This window comes from Podarcis gaigeae (assembly GCF_964106915.1).
Source record: "Podarcis gaigeae genome assembly, chromosome: 4".
In the NCBI taxonomy this organism is placed as follows: domain Eukaryota; kingdom Metazoa; phylum Chordata; class Lepidosauria; order Squamata; family Lacertidae; genus Podarcis; species Podarcis gaigeae.
The window spans coordinates 43,226,547-43,241,209 of record NC_139677.1 but is presented as its reverse complement, the minus strand read 5'-3'; the positions used below and the strand labels follow the sequence as shown (position 1 = coordinate 43,241,209).

The following is a 14,663-nucleotide window of genomic DNA, read 5'->3' as shown; positions in this document are numbered from 1 at the left end:
TGCTATTAATGATAGCTGATTACACCCAGGATTTTTTAAATGAGATCTCTATCTCTCTCTCTCTGATATATATAGTTGATCATTACATTTAGTGTTGGTTACTAAATTTATTTTTCAAGCTGTTCGCTCATTAAATGCTGCTGGTGAAATTGCTGCACATTTTAAAATTGTGGTTCATTAAATCTGCAGAGCTACAAAAATATATTTGCTGAGCTTTCTTAAATTGTGTTTTTGGGCGTTTTTGTTTAAATTCTGTAACATATGGCTCTGTTTTTCCCTTTCCAGTGGAGGCGATAGTGGAGTTTGACTACAAGGCTCAGCATGATGATGAGCTGACAATCACTGTCGGTGACATAATCACCAATATCAGGAAAGAGGATGGAGGTTGGTGGGAAGGACAGCTTAAAGGCAGAAGAGGTTTGTTCCCTGACAACTTTGTAAGAGTGAGTACAAAGTGAAAACTGTTACTGTTCTTGTGTTGCTGGCTTGTATTCTCTTCTTTCAATGCGGGTTTGCTATCTTGGTGATGTGTATGCGTGTATCTCCAAAATACTTTTGACATTTATACAAGACCAGCTGTCATAAAAGACAATTCAAATGGTCATAGTAGATGGCAGATGGGAGCGACATTCCTACCATCCATTTGCACTGACTCTTCCACATTCACACCCCAGAATTGCACACCTCCAGCTATTTTTGAAGAAACGATAAGCCCCTTGAGTGAGTTTGTGTTGGATTTTGAGCAGAAAAAAATGTCTGTAGGAAAGGGGCTAAGCACCCAGTAGCAGCCTCCCCAGACTGTTTCAATTTCCGCCCCTTAAGGGTAAGGAGGCTATATGCATCTGTACATAACAACTAATTTGGCCCTTACCCATGGTGAAAAATGTTCAGTCCAGCCAAAATGAAAGTAAGGGCAGCTGTTGAATAATTGAAAGGGGAAAGGCCTGCTTGGGATGGGGTTATGCTGTTCCTAAAATATTTTGTTTACAGCTTGGAGGTACTTGTCATACCCAGCTTTATTCCTGAATTTTCAGGTGTCAGCTATGATCCAGTTTCAGTGGTTGTTCCAGGTGCACCCGTGCCTGAGAGCTGGAAACCTGATCACTCTCTTTCATGACAACCTTTATGTTGGAGTGTTGCAATGCACTTTTTCTGGGTTTGTCTGTGAAGATGGTTTGGAAGCTGCATTGGTAAAAGATACCACTGTGTGCCTTAGCTTGGAAAGCTTAGAATTTAAGTTTGAATGGTCATGGTATACTGATATTGAAAAATTACATTGGTAACCACAGTGTTTTCTGGACCCAGTTCAGTCCTAGGCTCCGGATATCTCTGTGAGGTGTAAAATCATTCAGAGAGACCCGGTTCTTAAAGGTAAAGGGACCCCTGACCATTAGGTCCAGTCATGGCCAACTCTGGGGTTGCAGTGCTCATCTCGCTTTATTGGCTGAGGAAGCCGGCGTACAGCTTCCGGGTCATGTGGCCAGCATGACTAAGCTGCTTCTGGCGAACCAGACCAGCGCACAGAAATGCAATTTATCTTTCCGCCAGAGTGGTACCTATTTATCTACTTGCACTTTGACGTGCTTTAGAACTGCTAGGTTGGCAGAAGCAGGGACCAAGCAACGGGAGCCCACCCCATTGCGGGGATTCGAACCGCCAACCTTCTGATCAGCAAGTCCTAGGCTCTGTGGTTTAACCCACAGCGCCACCCGGTTCTTAGTTCCAACTTCTTCCGAGGCCAGATTTGTTTCTTCAAGAAGCAGGGCCCTAGAAGCTGCATCAGGGCTTTCAAATTCCTTTTCAACAGCTGCCTGTTTAGCTCCCTCTTGTTTTCCTTATTTGTGAAACATCACCTTACCCCGCTTTTCAGCTTGTTTTCAGGGAATTAATTTACATAGATTGTGCTTTTATTTTAATCCTGTTTTAATTACCATGTTGTGCACTGCTCTCTAAGCATTCATTGAAAAGCAATACAGAGATTCTGTAAACCAAATAAATACAGAACGATGCTGCATCATGACTGTTTTCACTGGTTTTAACATTGTGCTTCTTATATTGCAAGATGACTTGCAAACAAATAGTGTTAGATCAGTGTTGAAAGGAGAGATGGCATCTAAATGGGCTTGGAAGGTTTGCAGTAAATCTGAGAAGACCAAGCAAATTGGCCCAGTTCATTAATAAGTGCAAGTACTTTTGTTGCCTTAGAAATGGCATAGGCATCTAGCCTGTCTGAAGCCATTTGTACTTGCTGTGTTCTTTCTACTCATTTTCTCCACTGATAACTACAATAAGAAACAGGATAGGAGGCAGAGAGGCTGGTTATTTTAACTTGAATCTTTAAATGTGGGTTACCATTTGTTAGCAATGCAGTTTGAAATTCTAGGAAAGGAGTAACTTAGTATTTGGAGACATGTGCATAACCTGATGACTGACAGCTGAAAGTGTAGACAAAGTCCATTGAATTGCATTTTATTGAGGTCATGTGAAAGTACTTTGGTGGCTCATGCAGAAATGCAAGCCACTGCTTGATAGGTGCATTCGTCAAGTAATGAACACACATGTGTACCTGATCTAAGAATAGCTGCATCGGAAATGGAGAGCGCTGTGTAGATAAACAATTTTGGGAACACTTAAGTGGAACTGCTGTTTATAAATTCAGTAAATATTTTTTTTCTTAAAAAGTACCATGCAGCAGTTAGTTTGTGAGTTCTTTGCAATCATGTTTGCAATATGTGAACCTGAACAGCTTTGGAGTAACTGGTAGCATATTAAATGTTTCTTGTGAAGGCTAGCACTGAAGTCATGCTGCCTTTTATTCTTCCATATACTGCTCCAAAATGCTTTATATGGAGGATAGGAAGTATATTTGAAATTCTGGAATGTGTTCTGTGAGAATCCCACTAGAAAAGCATCCCACTAATGTTCCGGGTACTTTTGACTATAACTTCCATGAGCACAGTGCTGGCTGGACTGGATGAGTATTCTAGTGCAAAACACAACAAAAGGCATTGAGTTGGTGAGGGCTGCCTTAAAGACTGGGGAGGGGCATGGCTTTCTGGAGGGCTGCAGCAAATGGTGAATACTTCAAGAACTTTATAGAAGCAAGAGATCAGCATAGTCTCCGTGATGATTTTGCAAGGCACTTTGAGGACAACATTGCCTGCCTCCATGCAGACTTGAGTGCTTCCACTGATACTGTGTTGAAGTATATGATGCACTATGCTGTCCTTTGTGGGACCCATTTACTTTGTTGATGCCTGGGATATGAAGGAGGCCGCTGTGCAGCCTACTACTGTATATGTTTTCTTGGCCCATGACCATCCTGGCTGCTTCATGCATAGCTGTCAACCTTCACTTTTTTTGCGGGAAATACCTTTATTCCAGCGCCGTTTCCTGCTGCTTCCCGCTGCTATCCCAGATTGTTAGATACCCTGTAGACTGTCCCCAGGACAGGTGAGGCTGCTGATCCCTTATTTTCAAATCTGAAAGTTGAGAGCTATGGCTTCATGATGTGGTGATCACTTTGTTGTGTGATGTGTGTTCCCTGCTGCCTTGATTGTCCTGGATCTCTGTGGCTTGTGAAATTGTTGCATTTTTGTTTTATGTTGTGTGGGGAAACTTTATTGAAAATTGCATTGTTGTTGTTGTTTTCATTTAAACTGGCTTAGAGATTTTTTTATATTTTAAGGTGGCAGTAATATTTTAGCAAATAAATATATAAGAATTCCACATAGCTAGAAACCTTTTCATTTACCAAACTGAAGATTGAGCTTTGTTGTGTGCTGGCAGATTTAAAAAGGAAGAGTAATGGAAACAGCACAGATACATGTATGCACACAATACTAGATTCTAATCTAGCTCTGAGTGACTGAAAACAGATGTAGGCTATTTAATTTTCCAACTTTCTCTTTTAGGATTTACATGTTTGTTGTTAAGATGGTGTAGTGGTGCTGGATGATTAACGTGGGGGGGGGGGGGACACTACTAAGTTAGCCATAATTCAGCTGCATAGCAATGATTGTACAGGAAGATACTGAATTATGCTATTGAAAATGGTCTCTTTGGGATGCTCTGCTCTGTAGATAACCGTCTTGTGAACTAACACTAAGGAAATAGTAGCTTCTGCATTTTATTCTTAAGTCTTTAATTTGAATATTGATAAGCCAAAAAGTGAAAATGTGGTAAAGAAGAAGGCTCAGAATTGAGTGGTCAGGCCTACATTTCTAAAATATCCTTGAGAGAATTTCCAGTAGACAAAAGAGGAAGAAGTAAGCTTTTGAAATGTACATGGGGAGAGAATTAAGTTTATCAGATAGTTGCCCTTTAATAAGCTTGTGCTGAATAAGCAAATAAAAGTTTTGTAATATTTTGTACATGTTGGGGTACGGTAGTTTGTTTTTGTTACAAAGATAGATAGATAGATAGATAGATAGATAGATAGATAGATAGATAGATGAAGTTGCACTCCTCATTCAAGTGTTTGTTTCCTCTAACAATTGTATTTGACTATGCAGCTGCAGAGATGGGAAGATTTCGCTGATAGTATATGCGGAGAAATATAAAGCAGGAAACTGAGGTGACAAACCAGTACTTGTTGATTTTAATTTGCGTTTGCATATGTATCTGATACGATCGTGGATAGCTGGTAAAATGTATACTCCATCAGCGGCCTTATTTCTCTCTGAATGTTCTCTCACCTTCAAACAGCCTGCATAGTTAGGGTGACAGCCTCACCAGATGCACCTTCTGAGCTACCAAATGAATGTGCTGCAGGATCTCAGCTGCTTCCGCTGGTTGATGCACAATACTGGCAACATTTTTGCAGATGTGGCTGCAGGTGGTTAGTGTGCTGTGAATCATGGCATTAGTACCAATAATCATGTCAGTTTCTTGGCAGTAGTGGAAAAATGTCTAAATAAACCATTGAACTTCCATTTAAACCCACTGCATAAGTTAGCAAAACTGAAAGGTATTTAGTTAGGTTTCCTTGCCAGCAGACTAAATGAGTGGAGCTGAGCAGCTGCATCTCTTTTGGTCAAGAAAGCAAGAGAGACCTCTTTTCCCATAAAGCTTTTCTGTTGTGTACAGTGATACACACGCCAAAATTACCAGAGGGATTCATGAAATGCACATAGAATTAAAGACTTTAATTGTAGGTGGTCCTTTCTAATTGCATAGTTATTACCACACACAAATATAGAGCTTCTTAACAGTGGGTTGGCTGACACTTGCCATTTCATCCTGTTTGATACCAGTGTAGCAAACCTGTTATTGTAAAGCATAGTATTCACTCTTTTTCTCAACAAATGCACACCTTGAGAGTTGTCCTTTTGCAAGTTAATATCAGTAATGGCTCTTCTCTGAGGTTGTCTATAATTGGAAAGAAAGTGCAAGCATCCAGATTACCCTGTGACTAAGGCAGGGCAAAATATTGGTTTCTGCTGTAGGTGAAATAAGTTGCATCTCTTCCCTTTATGACTAATTTGAAAGGTCTCTGAAGTGTGTTCAGCTATCAGTTGTTGTAAACAAAAATCTGCCCCTTTCCCCCTTATGGGGTATCCAAGAGCCCATATAGAGTCCTTACGTAGGTTTCCTATTGATAGGAGAAAATAACAGAGGCCAACCAGAGAATACTGAGAAGCAAAGCAGCTAGTAAGCCTGAACTTTATTGAACTGTTGCAACAGGGCCCTCACTCACAACACACAGGAGGGAGGAGGAACCCAGAACAAAGGTGTGCCTGCCCTTATATAGACATTTTAAATTCCCTGCCCTGGAGCTCAAGACCACCCCTCCATACATCATACATACATCACAGAAGGGGTGTAACCTAAGACCACCCCCCAGATACATCACAGAAAAGGCGGTCTACAGCAGAAATCTGAGTGCACTGTTTATCTCATCTGACAGGTTACCTGTTTAATGGTCACTTGATTGGATACTCTGGGGAGCCTGGCCAGTCTTTGGTAATGATAAATACTTAGTTCCTGAGCCAGGTCACAGGCTCCCGCCCTTTTCATATCTTAAATGTGCCCTTAAGACAGGATTTGTGAAGGAAAAGACAATGGGGAGGCTTTTCCATTTTCCTTTGATCTTGCATAGAAAACATTTGGTCGGTTTAGGAATCAAAAATGGTTTCAGGTGTGTCTTCCTGTGCTGATCTATGTACCTGCTTGGTTGGTACACTTATGAACGTTTAACATATATCTAATACCTCAAAATTCCTATCACACAGTAATGTTTGGCTTTTTGGAATTTGGAAATTACAATCTCGATCCAAGAAGCTGCTCTTAAAAAGGGTATAGTGAAGCCTGGTGGGCTGGAAGACAGACTGAGAAGACACTTAAATGTAATATGCCTGAAAGTATAAAACAAATCTAACATTCTTTCAGGGTAATGCACTGCAGGTGTTGTCCTCACTTTTATTTACACCTGCACAGTCATAAAAACTAATAGCTCCGCAGTCTTCAAATGCAATTGCTTGGGAGTAAACTCTATTGAACACACTGGAACTTCTTTCTGAGTGTTCCACTGTTGGTGAGTTATATTAAGTGGGCTGGATGTTGATGAAAGTTCTGAATGTTACACTATGACTAGGAAGAGAAAATGTTTCTGATTATTGCCCTTAAATCCTCTTATGGTTTGCATTATTCTTTCCACAAGAGTGTGTGTGTGTATATATCTATATCTATAACTATATATCTATATAATGTTTATATATAAACATTTTTCTTTCTTTGATGTGATGTCAATGTGTATAAATAGGAAACGGAAGAGAGTGAATGTAAAGCAGATAAGTGGTCAATATTGTTTACATGGTATAGAAAGAAGCATTTAAATTTTGCTGAATTTCAGCTTAAGCCCTAATGGAATAAAAAAATCAGCTTTGTCATTGTCTAAAGATTGATTGAATGGCAATGCAACAATGTATTGATAATAACTTGGGACTGACAATAAATACTTTATTTCCCTTAGCTTAAATGCACTTAAATATTATTTAGTCTGTTTCAGTAATGCCATTAGATAAAAGTTTTAGAATCTGGTTGGAAGCTCAGTTTGGTTTTTTATGTTTTGATTCTGTTTTTTTGGACGCACAATTTACATATGCAGTTCTCTTGGGATTTGGGAGATGTGGGAAAAGGAAGGGCAGATACTTCCCTTTTGATCCATTCTATTCTTGGCTTTCTTCATTGAGGCAAAATATGCATTTCCTTGGGGCTTGTTGGTTTTATCTTTGCCTTTGGTTGGAATGCTGCCGGAATGCATTTTGCAATGCATTTCAAAAAGAAAAAAGAAAAGAAAAGAAATTGTTGCTTTCTTTATTTTAGACCTGCCCTACCCCGAAGGGCCAACATTTATCTACAAAGTGACTACAACCACACATCACCTCCACAAAGCAGGGTTCAGCTTCCCCAGGGCAAAGCACATTTATTTCTTTATTTAGGACATTGTCTAGATTTTATTCAGTGAGTTCCTCTTTAGGCTGCTGCTTCTACAAGTAAAGAGGTGCCACAGTTGCTGCCTGTGGTTCTGCTCAGATATGCAGCAAGTTCTTTGCTACAGAGAGAATTCCGAACTGTTATGAAATAGTTGTATAGACTAGCTGCACATGTGGCATGTCTCAGAAAACTGTATGAAAATTTATCTGCACAGTTGAGCCAAGTATGTTGTCACACAGGAAGTGTAGTTTCAGGACTGAGTCAGATTGTTCAGCAGTAGTGCTGAAAAACATTTGGACAGTGTGGTCGTAATTTAGCTCAGCTATATGTAGTTTGTACTTTGGGAAGCAATATGTCTGCTCTCTTTACAGAAATCAATGTAGTCTTGGTAGCTAAAACAGTTTTCGTGCTTGTATAAGATATCCCTGATAAAAGAACAGGCTGAGGAAGTGATGACACTCAAGATCTCTTGTGATGCAGAGGCCATGTTTAGGCAGTTGTCTATCACAAACCATGGTTTGTGAGGTTGCAGATGAGGGCCCTGACTGTGTGCTTTTTACTTCCTTCTCTATTTCATCTGCCAACTTTGCCAATGCCATGTAAACCAAAGAGGGCTGGGATTACATGTGAGTCATGTTTTCAGCTTGTCTGACAAGCAGAAGAGACATCAGTTGCAAACGTGAATGCTTAAGAGGATGATATCTGAAGAACAGGGGTATTTTCAGCCCAGTAAATAAGAAACGTTTATGCCACTCTGGAAAAAGTTGTCGTTGTCTCAGTTTCAAAAAAGAATATGCAACAATAACAGTGGTGCTAGCCCATACAACGTGTGGAAATATACTTTAATCATCTGATTAATTTACAAACTGGGTAGTGCTTGGGAATATCATTACATTTGCTGGTTGTAGTTTTAATCCCAGAATATTATTCTGCCCATCAATAGTTCAAATAACTTGCATTAAAAGGGACAGTAATCATAATGTTTTCCCATAAAAGTTATTTCATTCATTACTGTTTTAATTGATGGTGGTGGTTATTATGTATAAGATTAATTCCAAAATTGTTTCCCCCCCCCCCCAATGCTTATTCATTCACTAGACATCAGGGATGGGGTGGAAGACTTAACACACCTCAGACTGGAAAATCAGTTTTGCTTTCACACCCCTACATGCAAAGCAAGGCCACATTTTTATTTGAGCTCTGGAATATTTTAATACTACTGGTGCATCATTACATAAAGATGCCCACACTGTAGCCATGTGACAAATTGTGCCTGATTTGAGCACACTTTGAAGATAAATTAAATGCAGGTGTTCTAAATTTGGGTAAAGGTAAACTAAATAAATAAATAAATAAATAAATAAATAACGATTTTATCTAAATGGCAACGATCTCTAATAGTTGTGTTTGAATTGTTTTTTGTTTTTAAGTAATACACTCCACTGTATCCACTGAGGACATCTTTCTTAATGAAAGAAAGGCCCAGATGAATGAAAATGCTGCGACCTTTAGTGTTTGAAGCATCTAACTGTGACTGTGGGCTTACAGCCATCTTGTCATCACACTCTGCTCTTTAAATCAGCAGCTGCATTGTAGCACTGCACTAATTGCTCATAAGAGAATGAAGAGCCTCTTTTATAGAGATCGTCATTGGTCATTGAGAGCCCAGCTGGTACCCTCCTTCTCGTTTATAAAAGACAGCTATGTGCTCCATAGCTCTTTCAGTCTTCGACTAGTGCCTGGCATTTCTAGTATAATCTTACTGTTCCAAAAGTTTATGGAATAATCCTTTCTGTGTGATTTAGGGTATCCCCCCTTTTCTGAGAATGTTCTTTTTTTGGTGGCAGATCAACAATCCAGCTATCAGAATATCATGTGTCAAACACCAACAGGTACCAGGCTCTTTTTTTGCTGTCACCTAACAGGAAAAACAAAACATGCCAGCTTCTTAAAAGTTGCTTGTTTAATGGTCTTGTAATGCTAGCTCTGTTTTCTCTTTCATTTTGTCTGAACCTTTCATTTTAATTTCTTCAATGATGTCTCAAGCGCTTTATTGGAAAAGGCACACCTTGTGGTAGTGGAGCCCTGAATGAGCACCCCTCAGTATAAACTATGTGCATACAGTTTATATTTTACAGTCTCTAATGCTAATGATTATTAACTTTTATAAGACCCTTTCTACTGTAAGAAAAGCCTCAAATAGTTTCCATAGGAACAAGGTCATAATTGAAAGAAAAACATTTGATTGAAAGAACCGGAATGATAGACATAAAAATTATAATCCTTGCAGAGCTTTAGATGCCTCTTTAGAATGATTAGAATAATTTGGCTGCCAAGTTGATCAAATTCAAAAGACTAAGCTTCTCCTTTTGTCATTTATGTAAAGCTGTGCAAATAGAACTTCTTCTTCTTTTACTGAATGAGGCCTTTCTAAGTTGGGGTGTCTGCTCTATTTCTTTCCCCCATTGGAGTAAGTCATCCTTTTTTTCTCTCTGGGACCGAAACCTTTCTAACGTGTATTGGTTTGAAAGGAATGTTATAATGTGGCCCCATTAAAGCAATTCATTTGTGCTATGTTATCCAACCAGCAGCTCTCTCGTTTAATCTTGGGTATGTTTAAATATTTACAACCCCAAATCTCTTTCAGATAATTCTCTCTAACAATAATGTCAGAAGTATATACTCCCCAGGCCAAGAGTGCTTTCTATGTATAATTTGTTGGACAAACATGTGAACACTTAAACTAGGAATGTGTCAGGCAGGCTAAAATAAAAATAGACCTTCAATTCAGATTCCATTAGCCCATGGTACATATATAGCAAACTCCTTCCACCCTCATGTACCTCTGATAACTGATTGTTAAGGGTTTTTTTTTAATAAACAGAAAACATTAATCTAATGAATTAGATATTGGCATGAACTAGGAAGAAACTACATTTTAAACTTTATTCTGAACATATTATATATATATATATATATCTCCTTTGTCATCTAATGCAGTGTTTCCCAACCTTGGGCCTCCAGCTGTTTTTGAACTACAACTCCCATCATCCCTGACGAGCAAGACCAGTGGCAAGCGATGATGGGAATTGTAGTCCAAAAACAGCTGGAGGCCCAAGGTTGGGAAACACTGATCTAATGTTCACTTTGGTTTGGAACAATCGCTTTATAGCCGGAAGTACTGTGTTTTCCTGAGTACATGATTATCAGGCAGGCTCTGTTGCTGCTTGTTGCAGAAACAGCTTGTTGGCTTCCACATTGTCACTGTAAAGATGTGGAAGGAAATGCATATCTTTCTGCCAACATATAGTAGCAGATGTTGAAGAAACTATACTATTCTAGTGAGGAAATGAATAAAGTTGAAAGGAAGGGAGAATGAATGTGCTGTTGTTGTGTGTGTCGAAATACTGTTATTTAAATATTGGTTGGTTATTTTGTGGTAGTGGTGGTGGGAATGTTCTTCAGCCCTGTCTGCATATTGCTGACATTAGCTCTCCATGGACTAGGTGAGAGGTCAAATGCAGCCCTCTAATCTTCTTATACCTGGCCCTTGGGACTCTCCCCAGGTCACGTCCCTCACCAGCCTTACTTCATATGCTCCTTGATTGTTTTTGCCTGGCTGGAATGTGTTCGTGAACTTTGGTAATGCATTTTGGTTGCCTGGATGGAAGATAGAGACGTGTCTATGTAGAGAAACCAACCTACCATGCAAAGGTAAATGTGCATTGGTTGCTTTGCCCAGATTTGCCTCTGTCTCTGTCCACCCCAGCATGTAGCTCCCAGAAGGTTGCCCAGGTGGGAAAGGTAGCCCATGGTCTGAAAAAGATTTCCCACCCTGGGACTAGCTAGAATAAGGCTAGCAAGTGCGGCAGTAGCTCTATGCAGTGTGATTCATGACTAGCTGTATTGCAGGATCTGCTGCTCTGATCCCATGCTCAGATTTCTTCATCTGCAGATGAACACCGTTCTCAATTACTATGCTGTCATTTCAGCATCTTCACGGGCTCAGCTCTCACACAAGGGCGTGTTTTTGTCGAGAATCAGGTTGTGGTGGAGGCTGTAGTATGGTTTAATTATGTTACACATATTTACACCTGAGTTTAGATGAAAGGGACGCAGGTGGCGCTATGGGTTAAACCACAGAGCCTAGGACTTGCCGATCAGAAGGTCGGCGGTTCGAATCCCCGCGACGGGGTGAGCTCCCATTTCTCGGTCCCTGCTCCTGCCAACCTAGCAGTTTGAAAGCATGTCAAAGTGCAAGTAGATAAATAGGTACTGCTCCGGCGGGAAGGTAAACGGCGTTTCCGTGCGCTGCTCTGGTTTTCCAGAAGCAGCTTAGTCATGCTGGCCACATGACCTGGAAGCTGTATGCCGGCTCCCTCGGCCAATAAAGCGAGATGAGCGCCGCAACCCCAGAGTCTGCCACGACTGGACCTAATGGTCAGGGGTCCCTTTAGCTTTACCTTAGATGAAAGGGGCTGCAGATCTTAAACCATTGTCATCTCAAGAGCAGCTTGCTCTTCATAGCAGCCCACCATTGCAGACAGAGCCATCCTAAGCACCATCCCTTTGCTCCTGCTTCCCAGCTAGTTCTAATGGCTGCTGCCACATTTTCCCTGTGACAACATACTCAGAAACTTGGCAGTTTCCCCACTGCCTTCCAAACTACCCAGCCAGTTGCTGGCTGGCACACAGGCTTAGTTAAGCTGATCGCTTCTCTTCCTGTCTCTTGTTAGCTTAATCACTTCCTGATGGCCCCTCTGACCAAGTGGCTTTCTGGACCCAGTGGCGTAGCGTGGGGGGTGCAGGGGGGGCCGGCCGCACCGGGTGCAACATCTGGGGGTTAGGGTTAGGGGCGCAAATCCACGGGTTAGGGGGCGCAAATTACTTGCCTTGCCCCGGGTGCTGACAACCCACGCCACTGTCTGGACCCAGAGAATGCGTCTCACCTATATTTTAGCACTTTGCTAATTCCAAGGTCTGGCTCCAAGCATTTATTAAATTGGAGAGCTTTGGGGAATTTGCCCCCCCCCCCCAGCTTATAACAATAGCACTAACAATAGGTTAGTTTAAATTTAAAAATGGCTTAAAGTCATCATTGCATAGGTGCTTGTCTCCTGCAACTTGATATGGGATTCTCAGTTCTTTTTGAATCACAAAAGAAAACACTCAAGAGTTCTTAAATACTTTTCTTCTATGTATCTTGAGTCCAATAAATGTGTTTCATTAATATACTTTTGAAAAGCACCTAGTCTTTCTGGCTGCTGACTATCATGAAGTATTTGCTACAATTGCGAGTAATCTTTTATCTGAAACGGAGCCAGAAACATAACCGATTGACCTAAAACCCCCAGCTTTTGTTTGAAACGCCTTCATTCATATCAGTACAATGCTTAGCACAAGAACCAGAAGGAAACCAACACTTCCCCCTTGAAGTGATTCTCATCCCCTGAGAACCAAACTTGAGTTCAGTGGGGGCAGATAAGGGAGATTTTTTATGGTTTCCCCTTATTAAAATGAATAAAGATTTTCAATTCTTACACATTCTGAATAATGTTCTTCCAGTCCACTTTTGCGTCACCTTCTCCCACATAGATGCTTCCCCTCCCCCCCAATAATTACGTTGTCCAAAAGTGTGAACCATGGTTTACACTTGCCTGCAAACCAGAAGCAAATCCTGATGTGCCAGACAGCAAGTACAAACCATAGCTTACCTGTTTGTATGAAGCAGCAATTTGTGGTTTTCTTTTTTAAAAAAACAGAACTGGAAATAAAATAGCCACTCATGATTGGAAGGTCAACAAGGGAGCACATGATCCAAAAGCAGATCCAGGCTTGTACTCTTAACATTCTGGACTGCTGGGTCTGGACTTATAGGGACAAAGGTCCCTCTGCCCCTCCACCTTAGTCGAGGAGGAGGCCTGGTCATAATTCCAAGCCATGGTTTACTACTTAGATAGCTACACAGTCCCATAATCTATACTTGAGTAAACATGGACCCTCTGGAAAAGTTAAAGTGCATCTCACACTGCTTTCACTTAAGCAATTGCAGCTTTGAGACACTGCCAGAGCTCTCTCACCGCGTTCCCAAAGCTGGATAACTGAAGCGACTTGCTTACTAGGCTCTGGGAAGGTTATGGGAAGGCCCTACGAAGCTCTTACGACCTTTCCAGAACCCAGTAAGCAGCCCTCCACCTTGGGGGAGGGCAGTTCTGGCAGTTCCTGGCTTTAGGCAGTTTTGCATTTATGTGTGCCCCCCCCCCCCCCCGAATCAAATTCCCAAGTAGCATGCAAGTTACCTGTATATGCAAATTGGCAATGAATAACACTTAATGCACTGATTAACATGAAGTTTTTGACCTTTTTTTGGCCTTTTTTGTTTCTGCTTTGTGGAGCAGTTGTGGACCTGCAGACACATTTGGAATACTGGAGAGCAAAGATTTATGAAGAGGGAGAGTGGGTAGATTCTGGTATTTTTCCATTGTGCAGTGACTTCTGCTTGTTACGCCACTGTGTTCCCAGCAAGCAGGACTTTTGCTCCTTTATTGAAAGCATAGCGACATCTGAGTTTAAACACATGTTGCACCATATCATTAAGGAAATGTTCTACAAGCGTTTTCCCATACGGTAACTACAAAGTATATGGTAAGATGGGAAAATATAGTTATTATGAATTGCCTATGGATGAAAATGATTACAAACAAACAAAGGTAAGGATGATGTGGTAATAGATAACATCACTGTTTATCTGTTTTGCAGAAAATGTAAGTGTATAAATGTAAAAGATTGCCAGTACTTTGGCATTAGTTTATGATTCTATATACACAATCTAGTATTCCTCTAACCTTATTTATATATATAAATGTTTTGGGTAGACCGCAGAGCAAGTATGGGTTGACTTCAGTCTTACACAAGCTGCTTCTTGATGTTTTCAAGAATTGCTACAATCTAAATTTGCAAAGCAAGAATGCCTACTAAGAGACCGGACAGTTAAAGCTACTACAGTTAAATCTACTACTAAGAGTCCTACAGTTAAAGCTAGTATTAAGTGACCTCCAGTTCTGTTCTCAGGAAGGCAAAAGTAGCTTAACGGAATGGACCAGAGCTTTCCAAACTATGTGTCACGACACATTAGTGTGTCAGCTGCAGTGTGTAGGTGTGTCGCGTGAATGTTCCCCACGCTTCTCCCGGGGCTGGAAAGGGGTTAGTTTAACCTCTGGTTTGCT

At 40.8% G+C, this 14,663-nt stretch overlaps 1 protein-coding gene across 8 annotated transcripts in view; it reads left to right on the top strand.

The window, feature by feature from the left end:
* The window catches only part of SH3KBP1 (SH3 domain containing kinase binding protein 1), a 138,345-nt gene that overhangs the window by 23,382 nt on the left and 100,300 nt on the right, over nt 1–14,663 (top strand). For 4 of the 8 annotated variants that reach the window (XM_083734346.1, XM_083734344.1, XM_083734345.1 and 1 more), the window contains exon 2: nt 286–443. The exons of 2 other annotated variants lie outside the window; for them this stretch is intronic. In XM_083734346.1, coding sequence (XP_083590472.1) covers nt 286–443 — 158 coding nt within the window. The remainder of the gene's footprint in view (nt 1–285; nt 444–14,663) is intronic. 2 more of the 8 variants (XM_083734347.1, XM_083734348.1) reach the window with 1 other exon arrangement.